General features: G+C 35.9%; 2 protein-coding genes across 2 annotated transcripts; both read right to left on the minus strand.

Moving 5' to 3' along the window:
- Positions 1-6,343: 6,343 nt before the first annotated feature.
- Positions 6,344-7,775, minus strand: LOC103985575 (protein SRC2). Its single transcript, XM_009403316.3, has one exon. It carries the CDS (start codon positions 7,381-7,383, stop codon positions 6,529-6,531), a length of 855 nt encoding a protein of 284 aa, XP_009401591.2. The 5' UTR covers positions 7,384-7,775; the 3' UTR covers positions 6,344-6,528.
- Positions 7,776-10,816: 3,041 nt separating this feature from the next.
- Positions 10,817-22,443, minus strand: LOC103985574 (RNA-binding protein Y14A). The gene is made up of 4 exons (XM_009403315.3): positions 22,102-22,443; positions 19,095-19,231; positions 11,658-11,803; positions 10,817-11,148 (listed from the first exon to the last, which is right to left on the minus strand). Exons 1-4 carry the CDS (start codon positions 22,364-22,366, stop codon positions 11,100-11,102), a joined length of 597 nt encoding a protein of 198 aa, XP_009401590.2. The 5' UTR covers positions 22,367-22,443; the 3' UTR covers positions 10,817-11,099.
- Positions 22,444-26,260: the final 3,817 nt, after the last annotated feature.

The following is a 26,260-nucleotide window of genomic DNA, read 5'->3' on the forward strand; positions in this document are numbered from 1 at the left end:
CTTGCCAAAAGAAGCTTGTCGGAACTCGCCAAGTGGATCATCGCAAGTCTAGGAGTTTGCCGGAAGTCCGTTGGAGCATCGCCGAAGGTTCGTCGGATGTTCGCCGGAAGTTCGTTGGAAGCTCGCCGGAAGAAGCGATTGACGCACCGGAGCAAGTTGTAGTAAATGTCTTAAGAAATGTCGTAGTTAGCATGTAGATTAAGTTAGGAATAGGAGGTGATCTCATTAACTTAATCTGGGGGCAATTGGGCCCTTGACAGACCCAAATTGGGCCGAATGGATCAACCCATTCAGACCAGAATTCCTGCTAGGCGATGGCACTGCCAGGGTCGGCGGTGGCACCGCCCAGGAGAGGGTCTCCCAGGTAAGCTGGGCGGTGCAACCGCCCTAGGCAGGTGGTGGCATCGCTTGGGCTCAGTCTCCGAGCGAGACTAGGCGGTGCAACCGCCCCAGTCAGGCGATGGCACCACCAGGGCTCAGTCTCCGAGCGAGACTAGGCGGTGCAACAGCCCTTATCAAGCGGTGGCACCGCCCAAAGGCTCAGTCTCCGAGCTGCCAAGCGGTTGTACCACCCCAGTCAGGAGGTGGTACCGCTAGGACCCCGGAAATCCGGGAGATGACATTTTTGAGCTTCAAATTCAAACTAGTTTGGAGCCTATAAATACCCCTCTCATCCCTGGTTAATACACACAAGCACAGAGAGCAAAAAAGGAAAGAAACACCGTAGAAATTAGAAATCCCTCCTCTAGCTTAAGTGTTAGAATTCTATTTTAGAGAGGAGAGTGAGTGCTTGTAAGGGTTGTCTCCTAAACCTGGTAAAAGGAGAAGAGGGGTGTAAGAAAAAGATTGATCTTCGCCTAGTAAAGGAAGATCGTTAGTGGATGCCGGTGGCCTCAATGGAAAAAGAATCGGAGGAGTGGATGTAGGTCACGATTGACCGAACCACTATAAACTCTCATCTTCTCTGGTTTGCATTTTATTTCCTACTATTCCCTTACTGCAAACCCCTTCAATAGCTTACTGCCTTCAATACATTTACGTATGTTTTCAAGCCAAGTTTCCAAAATTGGTTTTACGTCGGAAACGATTTTTATCGTACGAGAGATTTAACGAAGTTGACATTTTTATCCGCTGCACTAATTCACACCCCCCCCCCCCTCCTCTTAGTGCTCTTGATCATAACAATTGGTATCAGAGCCCGGTTTTTCTCATTTTGGATTTACACCTGAGAGAAATGGCTCTTCATGGCTTTCAAGAGGGTTTTTCGGTTGTTCGTCCACCGTTGTTTAACGGATTGGACTACACTTATTGAAAAACTAGAATGAGAGTTTTCATGATTTCTATGAATTTGGATTTATGGAATATTGTTGAAAACGGTTTTCAACTTCCCTCTAAACCGATGAACAAATGGTCGGATTTAGAGAAGAAGTATTTTTCTTTAAACGCAAAGGCTATGAATGTCTTATTTTGCGCTTTGGACAAAAATGAGTTCAATCGGATTTCTACGTGCGAAACGACTTTTGATATTTGGCGAACACTTGAAATCACGCACGAGGGAACTAGTAGAGTCAAAGACTTGAAAGTTAACATTTTATTGCATGATTTTGAGCTTTTTCAAATGCAACCAAGCAAGACAATAGGCGACATATACACCCGTTTCACGAATGTCGTCAATAATCTAAGAGTTCTTGGTAAATCTTTTTCAAATTTTGATCTCGTAAGCAAAATCTTAAGATCTCTTCCAAAAAGGTGGGATCCTAAATAACTGCAATACAAGAAACAAAAGATTTAAATATTTTTCCACTTGAAGAACTAATTGGTTCGTTAATGACATATGAAATGGTGCACAATGCACATGATGAACAAAACAACCTTCCAAAGAACAAGAAGGATTTGGAACTTTGGAAAAATGAATACCACTTGAGCGATGACTCAAGTGACGAGGACAATGATGAACTTGAACTTCGAATACTAAATCTTAATAAGTTTATTAAATAAAAATCTAAAATAAACAATGAACTTGAACGGAGGAAGAGACCAAAGAAGAAGAACACAAAGTGGGATGAATCGAGCTCCTCCGAAGACGAGAAGAAAATTAAGAAAGACGAGATGGCAAACTACGCCTTAACCGCTTTCAATGATGAGGTAATCGAAATCTCCCTAATTTATTTTTAAATTACTTGATGCTTTCATGATGTATTTTCTTTTTTCGTTTAGAATTAATTTTCTTAAAAATTACATGTTTGAAAATAAAAATACAAAAATTATGATCATGCTAGTAATTTTGAAAATAATAATATTGTATATTTTATGATAAACAAACAAAATGATTTTGATTGAAAATATGAAATAATGTTTATCATATTGATTTCCATTGTTATTTCTCGATTTTTAATGAAATCATGTTTGATTTGAAGTAATACATAAAGTTGTAATGAAAATATTGAAATTTTGACACCATGATTTGACGATTTTGTGCATGAGATTTTAAAGTTATACATGATGATTTTTGTGGTTTATTGATCTTGATGGTTTTTATGATGAAATTCATTTTTCGATCCTAAACGTTGATGCATATTTTCATAAATGAAAAAGGCATGCTTCTATGAAATAAATCATATTAATTGAAATGGCTAAAAAGAGAAAAGCATGTTTCTTGAAAATTCTTTTTCTCTATTTTATTGACGGTGATGAATCTATTTGATCATCTTTTTATGAACTTCTTGAAAATGATTTTGATTTGACGATTTGAATTTGAATAAATTTTTATCCTAATTATGATCTTAGTTTATTGGAATTACTTGAGATCTTCTTTATGAATCAAAATCTTATATCTCCTATGTTTCCTTTTACCATTTCCTAAAAAGGAGATCTATAAAACTAACCATGATCTTGATAATTATGTTTTGAAACTTTATATAAATCAAGATTGTTCACCATGACTTCTTGCATTTTATTAAAAAAATTATTTAAATGAATCATGTCTTTTGGTATTTACATGATCCTTGAGATTTTATCCTTCATGACATGATGTGATTGTATTTATAGCTTGTATGTCTTGAAATGATTAAAATATTTTACACTATTTTATTCTTCTCCTCTTCTTTCTTGTTTACAATGATAAAATGAGGAGAAATTTTGATCATGCATTGTAGGATATAATTGCTATAATGAGAATTTTACACTATTGCATGCCTTAATAACATGTTGAAAATTATGTGTTTTGGATACAAAAATTTCCATGATCATGAGCATGTTTTATCTTCATGATGTGTTTGAAAATCTTTAGCAAAACCATATCCGAATGCATGAAAGTGTTAAATTTTATTTTCAAATTTTCTTGATCCTAATAATTTATTTTTGAAAATCTATTGATCTTAATTTGATGATTTAAATGAGCTTTATCTTGATTTTTTGAAATTTATAAATTGAGATTTCTTATGCTTAAATCAAGATTTTATATGTATCAATTAATATCTTGTTCTCTTACAAGATTGAATGAACTCTATCTTTTTCATGATCTCCTAAGAATTCTTTATGTTATTTATTTAAAAGGAGATTTGCTAAAATGAATCACGGTTTCTCTTGATTTCTCAAAATTATAACTTGAGTATTGATTTTATAAATCAAGATTGTTTATATGTTTTCTCATGACATCTTTTAAGGCTTATGACTTGAATTTTGTTATGTAAAATTCTTTGAATGAATGAAATACATCTCATCACCTAATAATTCTTCTTGATATTCCTTATGCGATGATATGAATACATGAAATATTCATTAATTTGTTTTGATAAGAAGTTTCGATCATGCATGGTAGGATGTAATTTGATAAAATTGGTACCATCATGATGTGAAATAAATGATGATTTGGAATCATGCATTAATAATGATTTTATATTTTATGATTTGGTATGATGCATGCAATGATGAAATATTCATGAATTTGTAATGATGCATGCAACACTTATGATAATGATATACATGATGTATTGCATATGATGTGTATCATGAATGTTTTAAATGATAAATGTTTGATATCATGATCAACATGTTGATAAATGCTTAAAAATTTTAATGTTTGAGTATCATGTATGATATGCTCATAATGATGATTGATTTATTTATATCATGCATGAAAAATGAAATGTATGGTTTTGAAAATGTGCATGTTTTAATTTGAAAATATAATGATAAGATTGATACTTACCTTTGTCATTATTTTGAAAATTGATATAAAGTTCTTCCATTCTTTTTGATAATGACAAAGGGGGAGTAAAAATTTTTAGCGTGGACATCATAAAAAGAGGCAAACTAGCTAGCTTGCACAATTCAAGACGAAAGCAAAAATTGCACTTCTCAAAAGAGAAGAAATTGCTATCTTGAACATCACCGATAATTGCTAGCTTGAAATCTCAAGAAAATGTAAAAAATGTTATTTTCATTATCATTACTTATTTATTCAATTATTTACTATTCTCATTTGCTCTCTAAGTTTAAACGTATTTTCGATATGATTTCATCGAACAAAAATTTTTAAACCGATATTTTTACGAAAATACTAATTCACCTCCCCCTTTTAGTGCCGAAATAGTCCCAACAATCCACAATAGTCACTTACAACCCCCAATGGTACATCGTTCGCCACCACCAATTGGAATATTAAAATTATAATTTTACCTTTTTTTCTTATATTTTCGTTGATAAAATTGATGATATTAGAGTAGATGGAGCTAGATGTTTCACTTTCATAATTATAGGGATTTAAATATAAATTTTTTAAGTCGAACTAATTACATATTAGCTCCTATACTTAGACCCTATTAGCATCGCGATCCTTGTACTAAAAAAATTTATATTGGTCCCTCTATAGTTCTAAAAATAAACTAAATAACACCATTTACCCTAATGCTATCAATTGTATTGACGGAAAACACAATACATAATATCACGTGTTGGATCCATGTAAAAGTGATGGACAAAAAAATAATTTCAACATCCCACATACTGAAAACTGAAAGGATGTTAAAATTATCATTTTACCTATCATTTTCACACCGATAGTGTGATATGTGTTTTACGTTAATGTAGCTAACGATGTTAGGACAAATAATATTATTTATTTTATTTTTAAAATTATAGGAATCGAATGTAAATTTTTGAAATACATGGATCATGATACTAATAGAGTCTAAGTATAGGATGCAATATGCAATTAACTCCACTATTTAATTATTTTATTGAATATAATATAGACTTAATATGAAGCTCAAAATTTATAAAAATTCATATTATAGACAATTTGAGAAAAGACAGTTCAGTTTCTAGGTAAGTTCAATTTATATGCATAAAGTACTATTGAGAGAGAATGGTGTGATAGTTTAAGTTTGGCTTGCAAATCTATGTTCGAGAGAAATCGGTTTGATAGGGCATAAACCAGGGGCTCAAATCCAGCTTAATTACACTTGTTATTCAGTATTCCAACTTTGCTAAAAGTCACTAGCCCAAGGCATTTGTTATGTGCCACTAGTAATATTTAATTATATGCATGATTAAGTATTAATCAAGGAACCTGTGCAGGAGTATGCTTGCGTCAATGAGTATTTATCAGTCGTCAAATTGAAGGATACACAAAAATTCTGTTACTCGAAAATCCAATGGCCTAATTCAGGTGACATCTAAATGCTAATCTGGTCAGACATGAAGGGGCATTCTGACTTCAATGCCAACATTTACAAAACCAGAACTACAAAACACCAACAAGCAATGCAAATTAAAACATAAAATACAGGAAAGGATAATCCTTACATACCAATTTATGTGTTCTCAAAATAATTATATCCACCAACATAAGTAGATCCAAGTATAGTATTTCAAAATGCAGGTAAATTCGTTAAAATTAACTATCATATCAAAAAATAATTGTTAATCCTAAGAGGTTAAAAAAGCTCCTACAGTCCAATACAGAGAATTTCTTATATTTATCACAGAGTCACTTTGTATAAAAATAATTTGAAGACTTGGTTCTTAGAAGGTCCACCATGGGAATAGCATATCAAAAGCAAAGAAACTTTTATCATTTCACCAAAGTGGGCAGAAAAGCAAGATTCGTGCGTAGCAGTAATAAAACTACCACAGATATTAATCATATGAGTACATATATTCATAATTTAAAGTGAATCACATACTCTCATCCCCAATTGAAGAAAGAATATTCTCAATAATTTTACTAAACAAGATGACTTTCTCCAGTTTGTTAAAAGCAGCTTTTCTTCAGCCATCTCTCTCTTTGTTTCCATGGAATTTTCTTTTCTATTGTCGAACAGATTCTTTTAGCACTATGTATACTGTTGAAGCCAAATTCGGCGCACAACCACTGACCCGAGCAAGTAAATTTTGTCATGTACAACCATCATCCATAAGCACAAATCACAACAACAGCAAAAAGTTCCGAGATTGCCTAATTATCTAACTGTTCTATTTTCACACATATCTAAGAGATAAGAAAGAAAGAGGGAGAAGACTCGCCTAAAAATCGAAGTCAGCGGCATCGTCGAATCCGGCGTCGTACCCGTCGTCGTAGGCCGCAGCATCAGATACCATATCCCCGACCAGAAGCCCGCCAAGCGCGCCGCCCAGTAACCCCGCACCTAATCCCATCCCGAAATTGTTCTTCCTCTGCGGCTGCGCCACTGGAGGCCGCGCCGCCCCGTACCCGTACCCGTAACCATACGGCGGCCGTTGCTGGTAGGTCGGCGGCGGCGGTTGATGGTAGACCGATGGCGGCGGGTACGGCTGCGCCGCCCCGTAGCTCGTCCCCAAGGGGTACGCCATCACGGGCTCATCCGCCTTTGACGAGGGCGGAAAAGGGTACGGGGCAGCAGCCGACGCGGGGTACGCCGTGACCGAGGGCGGGTAGCCTGCGGGCGGGGCAGCGGACGGTGCGGGGGCCGCGGGCGCGGCGACGCGCTCGCCGAGCTTGAAGGAGAAGTTGAGGACGCCCTTGGGCTTGCCGGAGGTCGTCCTGCGGACCTGGTAGCTGACGAACTGCACGGGCTGCGGGCCGTCGCCGGCCCGGGAGATCAGCTCCGTTAGGGGAATCCGGACATCACCGACGTCGCGGTCGCCGAGGGCGCGCTCTGTGCGGAGGAGGATCCGGAGGAAGTGAACACGGGCGAGGTTGGCGTCCGTGGGGACGGTGAGGCGAAAAGTGGAGTTCCAGGAAGGGTTGCAACCGCCCTCGCGGTCAGGCGGCGTGCTCTGCCGCGTGCGAGGGTCGCCGGAGAGGCAGACGACGGCGTAGACGGCCATCTTGGAGAAGAGGTTGACGTCCTTGAGGCCCTTGGCGGAGATCAAGGTGATCTCAAGCGTCCGGTACGCCATGTCCGAGTTCGAGAACCGACAATCGGAGAGGTTTCCTTCTTACTTGTAACGGTTTGAGGATCAGTGACGGCAGTGCGATGCGATTGGGGATTGGGAGCGCGACAGTCGAAGAGGCTGCTAGAAGGCTTTTATAGGTGCGGTTGCAACAAAAGCGTGCGAGTTTCATAGCGATGGCATACTTGAAATTACCAGGATACTCGTGTCACCTTTCTTGGAGTCTTGCAGAGCACAGCCACGTGCCATTTCGTGTCGATCTGGCGGAGCACACTCGTTGGCGGCTAGTTATGACCACAGGGAAACGTCACATTACGTCAGTGTATGTCAGCAGGAGGAAGGGTAGTATCGGAATGTTGAAGTGCCGCGACGGAGCACGCGTGAGAAACGCGAGGCGAGCCTTGGCCACGGGCTATCGTGCACCAGCGGTGACGGTGAAGGGGAAAGGTGGGGGAAAATTATAGGATAACTTGTACCCATGCCAATGTGCCATTCAAAGATGCTATAATCTTTTGCTAGAAAAAAGATGTGATATTATTCGTCGGCACAAAGTGATGCTTCAACGGATGTTGTCCAAAGGGCCACCGTTGATTCAAGAGCATCTCTTGGTTTGGTCCGCACAACAAATCCTCCCTATCACATCTACTTCTCTTGTTTGTACCATTTTAAAATTAAAAAAATATTTTTTTAGAAAAAAGTTCTTATTTTATTAAATTTTTAATTACCATCTTTTTTTTTCAAATATATTTTAAAAAATTTAAAATTTTAAAAAAAGTTTATCCTCTATCCCCTTTTCAAATATAACCAAACCACTTAATTGAACTAAGTTGAACCAATCCAAAACTTAGATCGATTTAAAATAAATAATATTTAATAATTTGTATCTGAATTTATATTTAATATAAAATAATAAATAAATTACAAATATTTTTAAATTAAAAATAATTAATATATAAATAAATAGATATATAAATAACATTAGTTATAAAAAAATAATATAATTAAATTATTTATATATTTAAAAAATATAAAATTTAAATCTTTAAAAATATTTAAAATAAATTTAACAGATCTATATGACTTTTTTTTTTATTTTTAAAGTCTTTAAAATATTTTTACTGATGTTAACCCTTAAAAAGTAGAATTTATTCAAAAAATATAAAAAAATAATTGTAAAAAAAAAAAAAAATAGTGTTGCTAAAATTTTATACTTATTTTGACCTAGTTTAGACTCAATTACAATAGTTTTTGAATAATCAAAAAATATTATAACTAAGCACAAATCTTGGTGTTTCAACCGAAATATCAGAAAACCTTTCAAACGAATTAACAGATTCAAATGTTACAAGAGCTTTTATGGAGATATCAAATTTTATAAAATTAAGCTGAAAAAAAAAAAGCCTATTAACAATTTGAATTAATCAAAAAATTATCATTAAATTTTAAAAAAATATTTTTTTTCCCACCCGGAACCATTGCCAAGGTTTTCACGAACTTAAGTCTTGTTTCGACCCAATTTAGACCTAATTATTTTTTTTATAAAAGGAATCAAAAATAGTATAATTGGGTCTAAACTTGGTTAAAACAGGGCCAAACTACATGAAAAACCTTGTCAATCCTTCTAGATAGATGGAAACATTTTTTTTTATTTTTAGCTTCTGAGCAGTTTTGAATTTTTCTAATTTCATCAAATTTTGATAAAATTTGATATTCCATCAAATGTTTTATAATATTTACGCTTCTAAATTCGTTTGAAATATATTATGGAAATTTGATCCAAAAACACTCAGATTTATAATTGGTTACATTACTTCTAAACTATTCAAAAAGAGTGTAAATATTTGTAGGATTTTAGTATTTTCATCATGTGAATAGGTTTTTTTTAATTCATTTATTTTTAGTAATATATCTCTCCTTCGCCAAAACTTTCATGGAAAGATAATATCAAATCGACAAATCATAACCCCATATAGATCAACATATTATCACTATATAAGTTGTATGAATTTTTTGTTTTTTGTTTTTTTTTACAAAGAGGCTAGAATAATATTAAGTAAAAATAGTATGATGGTCACGTTTCACTACTTCGAAGCATAAGTTCAAAAAGCACAGAACACAATATTATACAAGGCCCTAATAAGCAATATTATATAAGACTTCTCCCACGCTATCGCAGAGGTTTATGAGGGAAACCACGAGGCGATGAATTCACGATTGGTAATTATGATAAGTGGAATGATCCGAAAGTTTCTTAGACATAAAATACAGAGTTAAAGGTTGGTAGCCATGATACTTTTCTACACTCAGTTAAAGGTTGAAAAATACCGAGTTAATGTCATCTTTCACTTCCTCCTCATAGTCTTCAACTATATCAATACTCGTGAGGGCACCAAATATATTGGAATTTGTCACTGCTTTGAAAATGTGAATCATGATAGGTGAATGTTCAAGCAGTCCATAAGCTGAAGTCACTTTTTCTCCGATCAAATAATTTGTACTCTAAGAAATCCTGGATAAAGAAATAGAAGATCCTGTTCTAGAAGGAGAAAACTGGTTCTTCTTCTTAATCTTAAAACATAGAAGTACCAATATTATGTAGAGCTGACACAGAAATAGCAAAAGGGATATCCTTTTGACACAAGTGGGGCAAAAATCACTGATTGCTTCTAAACCCATTTATTAGAGGGTGTATGTTTTATGCAATTCCTATAGTATTTCCATAAATATTATAATGTGAATATCTTCATAGTTTCCAATCGTACTCCATCTTAATAGCATAGTATTTAGCATCATTAAGATAAATATGAAAGACATTAGAGAGATACCAAAAGAAACTTCGATACATACCTTTGTCAAACCAATACGCCCCCCTTTTCACTAGTGAGCTGATCCATTAACAAAGATTTGATGAGAAACTTAGGAATCTACATAAATAGAGGAATATTGAATAGTTTTATCCAAACTAAAATTACAGAAAAATTGAGCTTCTCCCACTAAAAATAATGATTCTAGGGTCAGAGGACTGGAATTTTATTCTGAATATACCGAAAGCTAGATTCTAGCAACATACTAAGATCATCTCGGTCTCTAAGGCGAAAGATAAAAAATCCTAACATCCATAGAGAAAATTTCAAAGGAGTCGAAAGGCTTCTATAAGGCATGTATCTAGTTCATAATTGTGAGGAAAGGCGAGAATAACAAAATAACTAATCTAACAATATAACTAATAATATGGACCTCGTGCACGTCTACATTTTGTTCATGACTAAATATTTAAAAAACACTACTTTGCCTTTAAATAAGAATGACCACTGTTCATGGTAGCCAAGCGTACCATGAACTTTAAATAAGAATGGCCAAAATCAAATCAAAATAGCAAAACACGTTCCTTTCAGCAGATACATTACAATGGCACTATGCAAGACAATGCAAGGGAAGAAATCCTCAAATCAGCAAATGCACGCATCAAACAAAATAAAATCTGTATTACATCAACAGCACTCGGCAGTTCCACCGAAATCATTAAAGCAGGCGTAGCATGCGTTAAAATAAATAGCAGAAACAGGTAAGTCACTAATTATACTTTCAACTAATCATAGTACAACATACTGCCTCTTTGAGTCACGTAAATCCACATCAAGCTGCCGCGGGCCTTGGGACACACCAAGGATGCAGACTCCCAAAATCACACGACACGAGGAAGTAAGCTCTGCAAAGCAGCTTCAGTATCTCCTCCTAGGAGGGCTCCTTGATCGATGAGCACGTGGAGATCTGTGGAAAGAAACAAAACCGTCATATGAGTTGCAATGCTTCAGATGCTTGGTAACACATTGGGATTCCTGATTATTTTGTATAAACATTAACTTGTATAATTTGAAAAGAAAAAAAAAAGAAACCATAGCGACTGATTTTGGCTGATCAAGTTGTATCGAGTGGTTTTAAGCAAACAATAAGAAGCATTTTGTCCTCACCTTAGTACTCCTTTAAAAACAATTGGCATCAATAAGGTTAGAAAAAATAATCAAATAATGAAAATAGTGCTATATGATGTTTCTTGACAAATTCTAAAAAGTCTATTTTATGGGACAGGATATCAAGCAAATAATGAGATTTGATATTGGTGGTGGAGAAAGAGTCAAAAGTTTCACGATGCATTGTTAAGAAAGTGTACAAATTCTGCAACTTGAATCAGAAGCTTAATTTGGGTCGATGCTACAATAAGCTGCTTCAACATGACATGCTGATATCAGCACAAAATCTGCAGTCAAACATAATATTACCTTCTCCTCATGTTTCTTCGCTTGATCGGACCTTTGCTAAATGTCCAATCAACATAAATCGTTTGTGTAAGGAGCTCGGTACCATTTAGTGTTGTGATTGCAGCTTGTGCTTCGTCAAAGTTCTCATATTCAATCAGGGCATAACCCTAAAAAATGCGGAAAAATCAAATTCATAACAAATAAAAGAAATGTAAGCAAAATAAGATGAATAAGTAGTGATAGATAATGTTTGTTAAATGATTAAACTAACAGTGATGCAGAAATTTTAATATATTTAGCATTGAAGGACCTGTTTGGATTTGCTATCATTTCATGCAGACGCCATTCTCAAGCACTTGTATGCAATTTATTATTTGAAAGCACTTCCGACAGAAGACTCCATATAGAACACATCTGTTAAATGAGGCTAGATCATCAAAAATACATTTAACATGACTACTTTAGTTCACCTATAAACTGCATGGTTTGACCATTTAAAGGACCCAAACCCTAATGTAAAATGTAATGTGGAGCTCTATACATCATAGAAGATTAATCAGGTGGTCAACTTCCACATGCAATTTCAATCCAGAAATTATTTCAGCAAGGACAGAGAGCTATATCAATCAGATAACCACAATTAGTTCAGCAAAAATAACTAATTAGTCTAAGGACAGAGAGCTATATCAATCAGATAACCACAATTAGGGATCAACACGGTGGTTCATGGCATATCCTTCTTCCTTCCATTGCAATGCTACTATTCCTACCAGCTAGTCCCTATTCTTGATCCCTCCTTCAATGGCTTTTCTTCCTCGTAGATGACAGCAGCAGCAACTCCATACTCCAATAGCTGTTGATCCCAACAGCAACCTTAGGAGGAGGTCCTTACGGCTGGAAGAGAGGAGAGACCTGCAGCCCCTTCAATCATTGTCACTCACAGAGTCCTTATACAAGTTCCATGTTTAGGTACCTTTGTTTCAAAGCAAAGAAGATCAATTTCTCCTCCCAAATTCTTTGTTTTCTCGCAACTCCACGAAGACTAATCCGCTCAAGGAAGGTTTGACACCATCGAGTCCTTTCCCATACGGATTAGGTGGTATCAGAGCATCGTTCCTCGCATGTGGATGGTTATCACTAGGCAAGGATATAAAGCATTAAGAGAAGAACTACAGGAGTTAAGAGTTTCAACCCGATCACCGATGAAAAGTGGTGCCAACACAAGGGCAACAAGCAACCCAACAGCCCTGTTGGACCTTGCTGCCCAAATCGCAATGCTCTGACAAAAGATGGAGGTCATTATGTGTTGGATTCAATCCCAAAGCCAACCTAATAGTAAAACATGATAGAAACAAGCACATCATAGAGAAGAAGGGACCATCTTCATCAAATACTCAAACCAGTTTGCCAAAGATGCACTGCAATGGCGACAACATTGATACCATGGAACCAATGGCAAAAGCGAGGCTTCGACCCTTTTGAGTCGAGGCTTAGATTAACATGCCCTTCTACAGTAGCTCCAACAACATCGAGGTATTGGATGTATGGCTTGATCAACTTGACACCTATTTTACTCTCTATGGGTACAACACCAAGGATGGTCACGCTTGCGCGACTCAAGTTGACCGATCATGCACTTGCATAATGGAATGCCTACCTTCGATCTTACAATAACAAAGTGGTGACATGGGGGCACTTTAAAAGACTCCTCTGATAAGCATTTTATCCAATGGGCTACCTTGAAGATCAATAGAAAAGATGACTGTGCCAAGGGAGAGACTAATAGGTGCAAGACTACATCAAATTTTGTTGACAAGTGGTGGCACTCGAAATCTCTCTCGACAAACACCCGATGATGATGAAATATACAGCCGGCTTGCATGATCAGATCAGCACCAAATTAAGCCTTTTCAAGGTGTATAACATCTCAAGTGCTAGCGAAACAACCATGGTGATCAAGCAAAAGAATAGAACCCGCGACGAGAACACTTCAGAGAAAGCCAAAGAGGGTTTACTTGAAGGCCATAGAAAATTCTGAACATCATACAAATTCTTCTTCCTCAAAGAAAAGTGACCTTTTCCCCATCAGTTGTCAAAACTCTCTCAGTGTCTCAAAAGAATCTAAGGATGGCAAAAAGGGCTTCTTAGTCAAGCTGGCAAAGTTGTCCTTGTTAACTCTGTTGGCAATGTCATCCCTTCTAACATGCTTATGAACTCTTGGATTTCAAATAAAATAACCAAAAAGAGTAAGACTTTCTAAGGAATGCTTTTGGAACAATGATGGTTCACATAACAAGCTCAATCTTCTTAGTTGGGATTGCATCACTTCCATAAGGACATTGGGGGCCTTGGTATTCACAATATTCATGTGGTCAAAAAGTCTATTGGCGCTAAGTGCATCTCACTTCTTAGCAATCAGGGCAGCCAATGGTCTAACCTCCTTTTTGCAAAGAATGATCGCCCTAATCCTTGGAATCATATTCCCAAGCAAGGATCTTCACTGTCATGGAGAAATTTAACTCATCTCCTCATCAGTATTAAGTAGGGCCTTCGGATCTTGATTGGTAATGGTTTAAATATCGATACCCAGGCTGAACCTTGGCTTTCTAACATACCACTTAATCGTTGGCCTACTTTAATTAATATTAATAAGGTGATAAACTTTAATGCGGTTTCTGATCTATTTTAAAATAGAGCTTGGAATGTGTTTTCTCTTGCTTTTCACCCGTCCCTAGTCGAAGGAATATTGAGCATTCAGATCCCCTTAAACTTATGTCATGATACCTAGATATGGACTCCCCACCCCTGGGAGTTTCCTATAGCCGAAGTGCTTACAAATTTTTAAAGAGGGCTCCCAAACTCGTGGTAAGCAGATGGAATGGTTAAAAGGTGGTTTGGAGCCTCATTGTAGCGCCTAGTGTGAAAATTTTCCTATGGAAGCTAGACTTTGCAATGCTCGAGTATCCTCTTGTCATGTTTGTAATCTTTATTTAGACCCCAGTTCCCACATTTTCTTCAAATGTTCTTTTGTCTTATCATATTGGAACCTTGTTCAAACAGAACTCAATAACTCCTTTCGCTTCTTTGATGAATGGGAGAAGGGTGTCTAGGTTGAAGAGGTGAATGAATTAGACATCTTCTCCACCAAGTTTCTTAAGTGTTTAATTGCCAACTCTCTATGGCTGCTTTGGAAACACTGCAATGCGCGACTATTCCACAACCACCGTTCCAGTTTGCTTGCCATTTGGTGTCGAGTTGTTGCCTTAACTAATGAGAACACTTTGACACCTATCTAGCCTGAGGCAAGTCAAGGGATCGAACAAGATTCTTCTATGCCCAATAAACTACATTTCATGATGATTTGATATCACAATGTGACGGTTCCTTTAAACCTACTTCTGAGTATATTGGTGCTGGCTTCATCATCAAATGCTCATATAGTCTAAACATTGCAGTTGAATGTTAGTACGATTAAAGCCACATTACCCCTTCAAACTGAATGTCTTGTGATATGGGAGGCATTGTCTTGGACAGTCAACAAAGGCTTCCACGATCTGAGAATACAATCTGACTCTCACTAGCACATTTCTTTCGTCACAAATTTGTTCCTACTCCTTGGTCGTTAACATTTTGGCTAACATTGTTGAAATTTCCAACTCTGTAAAGGTAATTTGTTGGTCCTACATTCCTAGATTTGAGAATGAGGACACACATAGCATAGCTAATTTTGCACGTTGTAAGGCTCCTTCGTGTGCCAAGGATAATGACATCCCTACTCCTTTTGGACACGTGAACAACTTTTGAATCATCCCATGAGATGAATGAATAAAGTTCTCTTTTAAAAAATAATTACAGATCGAATTAGTTAGAAGTGTTGGTAGATTAACCTAGAACTTTTCTCAAAAAAGTGGATCAAGAACAATCAAAGTCGATGGACAACAACAACAATTGTTGTCAATGACTCCACCAAACTTGCTCTAGCTGATTATGTGGATCCAAATATATCATTGATGGCAAGACCAAAGGTTATAAACTTAAATCCGACCCTTGGCCCAAAAAGTCGAGAAAAACTCTTCACCATAAAAATCCAAGTAAAACAAGGTCGTTGGCGCTATCTTTGTTACTAGTTGCTAGAAGAATCTCATGTCAATGAACTTAGTCCAAAAGCTGGGCTTAGAGATGACATCGCATCGACACCCATATCCTCTAGGTTGGCTCCTTGAGGATGTGAAGATAAAGATTGACACAAAGTGTAAGATTCGCTTTGCAATCACCGGTCAATACATCGATGAGGTGACATGCAAAGTGGTGTCGCTTGACATTTGTCCAATCATCTTTGGGAGCCCCTATGAGATTAAGATGCTATGAAAAAATTTCTCGTCGCACGAGATTGGATTGGTTCAACTGTTGACATGACACTGGCCGACCAAGCAAAAAGGATGGTGGACACTTGCAAAAAGCTCATGGCTCTAACTACATGTAGGAAATCATAATCTTCCTCTCATATGATAAAGGAAGAGAAACAAAGAGAGGCAACAGCAAGCTTGTGACCTCAGAAAGTCGAAAAACAAGACCCTCGAGTCGATGATGATCAGTGACGAGAACTATCAAAACGACATAAGAAGATGACATGGCTGAATGAGATGACATTGACCATGATGATGGACCAAAGCAAAACCTCAAATCATGATTAAATGGGAGCTAATCACCCAATTGGGGAAGCCATGATCAAGGACGATCAAGCCGAGTTCAAGTCGAACTCCAATTCGACTCAATTGAAGTTCAAGTCAAACTCCAAATTGATCCCAATCCAACCGAACCAAGCCGAAGCTCAAGCTGAAACCCGAGCTCAATCAAGGGCCTAATCTAATGCAGTTCAAGTCTTACTTAAGTTCAACTCAACTTGAGTTCGAGTCAAAGTCCAATTCAACTCAAATTGAGTTCAAGCTGAACACAAATTCAACTCAAATCAGTGCAGATCAATTTCCCCTTTCAAAAAATTTTGTTTTCTACTGTAAAAAAATTTTGTTTGTTACAGTAAAATTGTTGCACATATTTCCTTTTGTGATGAACACTTGCATCAAAATTATTAAAAAGAACAATTGCACTACAGCCACCCAATTCCTGACATAAAAAAGTTGCAGCAAAATGAGCAGCAAGAATGCTATATGAACAAAGGTGCGTTATTAAATATTTGTCCTAGTAAGCAACCCATATTTACAACCTTGATGCCGAGGAAAATTAGCCCAAAAGCAAAATTGAACACGCAGGAAAAGGAGAAAACAGCTTTTGTTAATAGTCATAGCAAGATTTTTGTAAGATGCACTTGCCCTACAATAAGACGGGAATAACTGCAAGCATGATGCATTGCTACAGCATCTCTAAGTTCAGATATCGTCTTTTCACTCATAAGTCCACAATTTGACACCTAAGATTCCATAAGTAGCAGATATTTCTACAGGATCATAATATAATTTATGATATTATAGATTATAAGAAGTGTAAGATATCATCTATATTATTCATACTCCCGATAGTCAGAAATATACATATATTGTTGATTGCTAGATTCAAATTTTCATTTGGCAGTTACCACTTGACTATTACTTCTAAAAATTACAAAGAAAAAAGATGTTTTCCAAGCACAAAACAAAAAAATATTGTAATCTCGCAGAATAGAGTGAATCATCAACACATCTCAGAAACCAAATGAACAGTTGACTGATCTCATGGACACTTTAAAGGGCACCAGAGATGGGAAAAGGAGTAGTGAGGCTCATATATAATGGTGCATTAAGCCAACTAAAAGACACTAAAAATGATTTAGATTGAATTGCGGAATATGCGCAGCAAACTATTAATCACATCTCTTGCTACCTATGAGAATGGTATACACTCCAACACCAAAAGTCAAACACTCAGTAGACATGTTTCCTACGATAGATTATTATAGTCAGCACTGACTAGTACCCAATGAAATTCTTGCATGCAGCCTGTTCCTAGTCAACCTAGGAACGACCACTATAGATAGGAAGTGATAGCACAAATGCAAAGTTTCACTCTTCATTTTATGATCAAAATACCATCAAGAACCACCTACACATGCCAATGCAAATATCATCAACAGATCCTGGTTACCTCAAGCAATAATAAAAATCATACTACCAACATGCCATTCTACCACTGTCAGCAATATGTCTATCACGAGCTACAATAAATCTATTGAGGGCGTCAAATATATGAAGCCACATTTACAAAAATCATTGTATCCCATTAGATCTGTGACTTAGGTTATGCATCCCAATTTGCTGCACTTTTGTATAGAAAAGAACTAATAACAAAAATGCTAAACAATCTAAAACACAGTTCCAAGCTTTCAGGTTATTTTATATTTTTGTTTTCAATCCAGATAGGTAATGATGCAGAAAAATAAAATGTATATACTACCTATCATGCTAAGCTATCAAAGTGGTTCAGTGTACCATGAACAGAAACAATGAACCAACTATCTTACACTACACATGATAAATGACATACCCCATCCCTGCAACCACTCCATGACCCTAAACATTTCACATTCAATGTAGCAATTATGATCCTTTTTTATATTCTATTTCATGGATAGCTTAGAGACATATGGGCTTGAGCTCGAGTATCATATGAAAATTCAGTATATTGACATGTTAAGCAACCGTATTCAATTATCTTAATCAAAGTGGAAACCTCAGTTTTTGCCATCTGATTAAGATTAATATGGAACAGAGAAAATGTAACTTGGTCAGCTAGATGTGTATAATATGCAGCTACCATGACTTAAATTAATATAGAATGTAACAAGTTCTACATAAAACAGTAGCTAAAACAACATTACTAATACACAGGAAGATTTAATAAAGGTTAGGAATATCAACAGATAAAAGAAAAGTGTAAATCATAAAATAGGCAATATATTATGTTCTGTTTTCAATCAATATGGTGCTCAATTGTACCTTGTAGTGGCCCAATACAGCATCACGCCATTATCTAAGCAGCAGCAACTAACATGTGACATTCAATCCCTAGGTTAACGGAATTCTAACATTGATTTGAATGCAAGTTCTCATCCTCTGGTCACATATCTTTCATGCAAAAACTTACCTCATTGAAGGACCCTATTAAAGCTACTAAATGATAGTGCCTCTCTCTTTGTTAAAAGAGTAATATACCAAGATGAAAATATTATAGCTTGGTACTGTTATACCCAAAATAACATCTCCAATTTGTAACAAATATGTATGGAGAAGCATAGAAGTCCACAATTATAAATATGAAAAGACTAAATGGAGATTAAGCACTATTTCAATTTCTAGTAAGCTTAAAGAAATGAATCTTCAAACAAAAGGGTACAACAATGATTGTAAGAATAAAGGTGCATTAAAATTGATGGTTTGACAAGTTAATAGAAATTATTATACCTACCTTGACAAATCCAGTGCGACGGTCAAGATTTAGATGCAAATTTTTAACCTGACCAAATTCACGAAAGGCGTTGTGCAAATCATCTTCCTGTGCCTCTTCATGGACCCCAGTTACTAGAACAATCCATCCCTCAATAGCTGTCAGAGAAAACAAAAATGTGCTTGTAAAATCCATTTCCTAACAATAGCATCATGCTACGAAAATCTTTACATGGGCTAGTTATTTAGAAAATAGTCAGCTTAGATAACATCAATCTGCCATACATTATTTAAAAAAATAAAACTTATTTGGCAAGCTTCCAATGTGCATATTTATATATTTTTCATCAAACCAAAATGTAGCAAACAAATGCAACAGGTAATAGTCATCTTAAGCCTAAGTAACAGAAAAAGGGTATAAGAAGAAATATCTTCTGGTACATACCATAAGTAACAAAACTAATACGAAAGCATGAAATAGTGAAAACTGCAATGAAGATTTTTAAAAAAGGTCTAAAATCTTCTTAGTCCAAGATATAAAATCTTCCTATGCATCACAATATAATATCTATTGACAACTTATTGTCCTTCATATCAGCAGGATAACATATATTTATATCAAGGTATAGAGTTTCGAATGATACCGCCCGATACGAGCGGTACGTACCAGTCCGACAAGAAACCGGTACGCAGACCGCTTGCTACCGGACGATATTTTTTTATTTATAAATTATATATATAAAGGCGACGTCGCCTCATTTTTCAACGACATTGCCCCGCCTGGGGAGAAGAGAGACGACGTCGCACATTTTTTAATTTTTTTTATATATAATATATATAAATATATAAATAAATAAATATAAATAAAAGATTATATATATATATATATATATATATAGAGGCAACGACGCCCCACCTGGGGAGAAGAGAGGCGACGTCGCACATTGTTATATATATATATATACACACCAAACGGTATACCGCTCGGTATACAATACCATCCTGTACCGAGAGAAAGTCGAAACTCTGGTACGAAACGATATTTCAATCCTTGATTTATATGTAAAATGTTGTCAATTGTCAATAAACCACAAAGATACTAAAAAATAAAGTTATGGCAGTATGTCAATATTCTTGACATAGCAAAATATGCCGAACATCAAACTTGACATCATATATTTAACATGGTTTATAATGGTCGATTAATCTACAGCATCTTGAATACAGAGGAAAGACAAATGCCTCTCTTAATGAAAAAACATTATTTCCGATCATAAGAAAGAATGTAATAATTTTCCCAAGTAATAAATGTTTTAACATATACATTTGCTTTTGTGAATATAATCCCTCAATCTAAAATCCAAACATTGATGAAACTCGAGATCCTAGATTACCATAGGTATCTAGGACATTGATGAGATCCTTATCCTTCCTGTTCTCTCCCCTCTTGCTGCATAAAAACTTGTGCATATGTATCACTGTATAAGTGTTGTCACAAGAATCTCAAACACTAGCCTTAGCGCTCAAGCAAGGGAAGGTTAAGCCCAAGCGCCTCAAACCTACCTCTTTGGGAAAGGTGCCTTTGCCTAGCCATCTCCTAGGCAAGCGCTTCAACTTAGACGTTGGGCATCCCAATCACTCGTCTGAACCAACCAGACACAGTCTTAGGTCGGACTTACTCGAGGCCACACCACACCCTTGATCCACGCCCAAACCACATGCAACCTAAGTTCAAACCATGCTTGACCAGAACGTAGCTCGATTCAATCAAATAATAATCTCCTATTCTCCTCACCTCCCCTCCCACATGACCCAATGAACCCCAGTGAGCCCTAATCCATCAAATCTCCATCATCACCTCTCATTAGAACACTTATCAGAACACTCCTTTGTTCTGAGCTTGATCCAAGGTGACTCAAGCTACTCTCCACACCTAAGCAACCTGAGCTTCTTGTTGCTCTCCTCCAATTGTCACTAGAGAGACAATGTAAGGTTTCTTCAATGGGCACTTGTTTTTATCACTATTGTTTCCCTTTTTAAATCTTTTTTTCCTTTTTCATGACCTTTTGCATCTCTTTTATGTTGGATGTTATCTTTGTTGAAATGATTTGTTCAGGTTAATTAGTACAATTCATTTTTTGGTGATCTTTTTATGTTAAAGTCAGACTAAATTAGATTGTATTCAGAGTTGAAGTCCTGAAGTAATTGCTAAAATTCATTCATTTAACAAATAACTCTTTAATCTCTCTCTTTCAAGTCGTATTTAATAATTTTATTTAAATAAAGAGTTTTTAGTCTTGCAATATACTCATGTTTTGATTGGAAACAAAAAAGTCACAATCTTATCTCTTCTTTGGCTATTTGGGTGCTCTCTTCTTCCATTCACCTATTTCACATTTCTTTCCTTCAAAATATCCATTTTCTAGCTATTTCACCACAGTATTCTGTGGTTTCTTTATGTTCAAGTAACGCCATAAAGTACAGCGTCCATGCCCATTATTAATGAAATTTAATCTATTATTTTGTAAGATACTAATAAGCTTTACCTTACCCAAAGGAAAAAAAATGCTAAATTTGAACATCATAATTTAAAGTTTGAAAAGTTGCATCATTGACATATACTACCCAGGGGAAAACTGTGATTGATATATGCATTCAGTCAATTATGCTTTTAATAGAGGCCTTTTTTGCATTAGTCAAGCATAAGTTTCAAGAACAATTAATTCATTAACAGAAAATTAGCAAGTACTTGGGTGTCTTTCTTACATCTAATCCTTAAACTAATTCCCAAACTAAACGATGTTAAATAATTTGACGGAACCAACCAACATGAAATTCAAATCGCATATGCAATTATATTAAACCCTAAAAACACCGAAACTCTTAGGATTTGAGGGAACATATTAGTAAAACAGAAAGCAATGCAGCAGAAAGATAAAGTTAAAAAGAGTGTGAAACCAAAGTCAAAAATGTAGGAAATCGGAAAGAAAAAGGTCGGGGAACCATCGGATTAGGGTTTCCAAACTTACATCGCTGGGGACCGGGACCGCCATCGGAGTCGAGGGAATCGAAATCCCTGGCGGCAAGGCGGCTGTCGCTATCGCGACCCGCCTCTTCGCGAAATCCCCGGCCCTTGGTCTTCCTAGGGCCCGAGGAATCGCTGCCGGCGATGGCGGATCGGAGCCTGGGGGCAGGGGAGGGGTCGACCTCGGCGGCGGCTACCTCCTCGTCCATGAGATCGTCATCGTCAGGCTCGAAATCCACCACCTCGACGTCCCCCGCAGCAGCCGCCATCGTCGCCGGTCTCTTGGAGATGAATCGGGAGAACCAAAACAATAGGCGGAATGACAAATCCCTGCCCTTGTAAATATATATAATCGGCGATTCCCGACATACGGATATGGGTAATTTACTGAAAAAAATAATTGGCTTTTATCATATTACATCCTCCTATTTAATTTTTATCAAATAATATTTTTTCTTGGATTTGATTAAAATATTTTTAATTAAATTATAAAAAAATTATTATTATTAATTTTTAACCAGGTTTAACTTTTTTTTTTTAATAAATCAAGATCAATTCAACTAAACCGTAATTATTCAATTGATTTAGTTAAATCATATATTACCGATTGATTTTTTAAATTATCCTCACCACCTCCATCTCCATCTCCATCTCCATCTCCATCGCTCCTCCCCCTCTCACTCCGTAATCTCCTCCTTCCTTTTTTTGGTTTTCTCTTCTTCGCCTTGCCCTTGGCTTCCTTCTCTCTCCCTCCTCTTCTTCCTTGCACTCTACCTCCACCTTCATCACCTCCTATAGTGCTGCCATCTCCCTTTGCCCTTGGCTTCCTCCTCTACTTCCACCTCCTCTTCCCACTCCTCGTCCACCTTCCTCACCCCTCTTCTTTTTTCTTTTACTCCTCTTCCGTCTTCTCCTCCTCATATATAATCCTAAGTTAGACAAATCAATTCTATTTAATTAAATAAGCCTAGAATTATATTAAACATCAAGACAATTAGATCAACCAAAATTAAAATTTAATCAAGATTTGAGTTTTCTTAAATTCGATCAAAACAAGATTAATTAAATATAAATTCACTCAAGCATTCAAAATAGTGTTAGAATCCAATTTGATCAAAATATTTGATTAAAGCAAGTTAAATTAGTTAATTTTATAATTGAGAAGATAAGTAAAAAAATATTTAATTTTTGAAGTGTAAAACTATAATTTTGGTAAGATATATAGTAAAAATGTCTGATTTCTTAAGGGTAGAAATGTCAATGAAGAATTCATAGGAGTAACATTATAATTTTAATAAAAATTCATAAGAATCATGCACAGCCCACTTCCGACGTGGGACTAATGGGATGTTACATGAACGGTCTCCACAATTAACAAAAACCCCTATGGTTATCACGGCATATCATTGTGCACTCATTACTATACTTATTGCGTGTGATGTTTGCAGTCAACTAGTAACCTTGTGGCCATCGCACAACTATTATGAATTACGACTTTCAATGTTGATAGCCAACAGAAGGTGCCATAATGGTATTGTTGTAGCCGTTGGTTAAAGGTAGCAATGCAACACTAGTCTAAGGTATTTGCATCGTTGTAGTCACCACACCTAAGCGCACTACTGCATGTGCAATCACACTAAGGCAGGATGCCACAATAATACTTGGGTTACAATATACAGGCAACCATTGTTGCATGTGACCACAACTAGTTATCACAATCGTTATTGCCTATAGTAGCATCGGTACATACCTATTGTTTGCGATTGGGTCAGTGACCAATGAAGGTCGTTGCCATCAATAATGCTATAAATAATAGTTTATCAATCAAATATGAGGAACCTCACATTGCTCACAAGTAGGCGATAGGTCGAATGAGATAAAAAAATAGATCGATAATGAATCGTTCTAAGTATCGTACAATTAAAACCAAATAACTCTTTTTCGCAAGTAAAGGATACTAACAAATAGATCTAAATATAAATAAATTATATATAGTTTTACGATCTAAGATATTTAATTTTAAAAAATTATAATTATGCCATTGTTATACGAAAAAATTTAATATTAGAATCGAAATCAAATAACGATAGATGAATATCAAGATTGTGTATCTTTCGATGTGATTTAGAAAACCTTTATCTAATTTATAGATACACTATCATCGAATCTAAAAACTATAATGATGTTGATATATAAGGAAAATAAGACCGGTCTTTCTCTTCATACCCTTTAAAGGATCATAATAAGCAATAGAATAGGGATTAAGAGAGAAGATAATAATAGATCTATAAAGTCATATATCTTTTTACAAGCGAGAGTAAAGGATTTAAAATAATAATCAAAAGAGTTCCTCCCATATCATCTCTTAAAAAATTTTACTATAATTAAACTTTTTTGTATTGACTATAACCATAATCAGAATTTATTTATATCTATAATATAAGATATATAAACTAAGGGATACTATAAGTTCAAATTATCATCCATTTATATCTATAATATAATGTCACGATACCATATGTTTTGTGTGTTTGTTTACATCAGAAATCAATCATTATTTTTTTTGATCTTGCATGTTTTAGTTGTTAATTCTCTCAAGGTTATAGAGATAAGGAACTTGTAAAATGGTTATACAACATAGTCCTTCCCTGTTCCCATCTCAACATATCCAGTATTACTATATGGATGTCAAGTTGGCCAGTGCTCTTTGTTTTGAATAAAATTCTCCAATTAATGTTTTTACAAGAACAGAGGTTGCCAACTCAATATTTCATGGACCAACAACACTAGGAGTGCGGTGGCTGAGCTTGGTAAGAGGGTAAATGCATGCTTCTTGACCTATACAAGCTAATTAACCTATCACAAATACTTTGAATTCTTCATAATATTTATCTTCTCTTCAGTTTTTTATATGAAGTGCCAGTATTGTTCGGCTGATAGCTCATATTCAACCCATGTGGGCTAGGGCAGCCCATAGCCCACGCCCCATCTTAATGTAACCCTAATTAAGATTAGAAGGGTGTGGTGGCTGCGTTTTAGAAACAGAAAAAAACTATAAAAAGGTAGCAACGAGACAGATCTTGTGAGCCACGGGATTCCATAGAGAAAAAAGAGAACAAGATAGAAAAGGAAAAGAAAGAAAGGGAAGAAGACAAGGACAACGCAGAGAGACTGTTCTCAATCATCTAGCAGTGTTCTCATCTCAGGTTAGATCAAATCTACAGTAGACTCTTGCTGTGATTACTTGGGGAGGTTTTAGATATTATGGGCAGTGACGTGATCCTTGTATCCCAGTTATTCTCTTGTGGTTGTTGCTAGGGTTTAGGGTAAGAGATTGAGATTTGTATATTCATTATTCTCATAGTGGATTATCTCTAGTTTACCCCTTAGTTTTTACCCTTCACATTGAAGAGGTTTTTCACGTATATTTTGGTGTTCTGTTTGATTGTACTTCTATTTAATTCCGCTACGTATTATGGTCTTCTAGTATTTGTTTATATACAAATATACAAAGGTTATTCCTCTTTATATCTCATCAAGTATAACATTAAATTTCTCAAACCTAGAATATAAGAACTAACTGTGACAACATGCTCATGGAAAAGAAAAGAAAGAATGCAGAATGATGGGAACAATAGGATATCCTTTACTAACAGCAGCAAATCCAACTCCAAACACGGGAGGAAATAGAATATGCTCCATCAAGTTCATGTCTAAATGAATTTTACTAACAGCAGCTAGTTGTTAAAAGTCATTTGCTTCTTGCAGACATAAATTTACATACGAAACATCGGTTGAGGGTTAGAGTTCTGTTAAAAGTAATTAGATGCAATAATCTGCTATAATTAATTGAAGCATAGTAATAGAATTGTTAACAGCTGTAATCACAGAGCAAGATGATATCTATCGTCAAAGATAAGGAAAGACTCGTAACACAAATATTGACAAGATTTAATGAAGATCACAAACAGCATTAGAAAATATTGGCTAGAAAAGCTATCATAATTGACCGATGTTGTCACTTACAGCAACTAAAGGGCCCCATGGACTAAGAAATTCTCCAGGATCTGTTGGAAATCATAATGAATGACACGAAACAAAGGGGAATGAACCAAGTGGTTGTGAACCAGAATCTAAGAACACAAAAAGACAGTTTAGAACCC

The sequence above is a fragment of the Musa acuminata genome, chromosome BXJ2-5, assembly GCF_036884655.1.
Source record: "Musa acuminata AAA Group cultivar baxijiao chromosome BXJ2-5, Cavendish_Baxijiao_AAA, whole genome shotgun sequence".
NCBI lineage: Eukaryota > Viridiplantae > Streptophyta > Magnoliopsida > Zingiberales > Musaceae > Musa > Musa acuminata.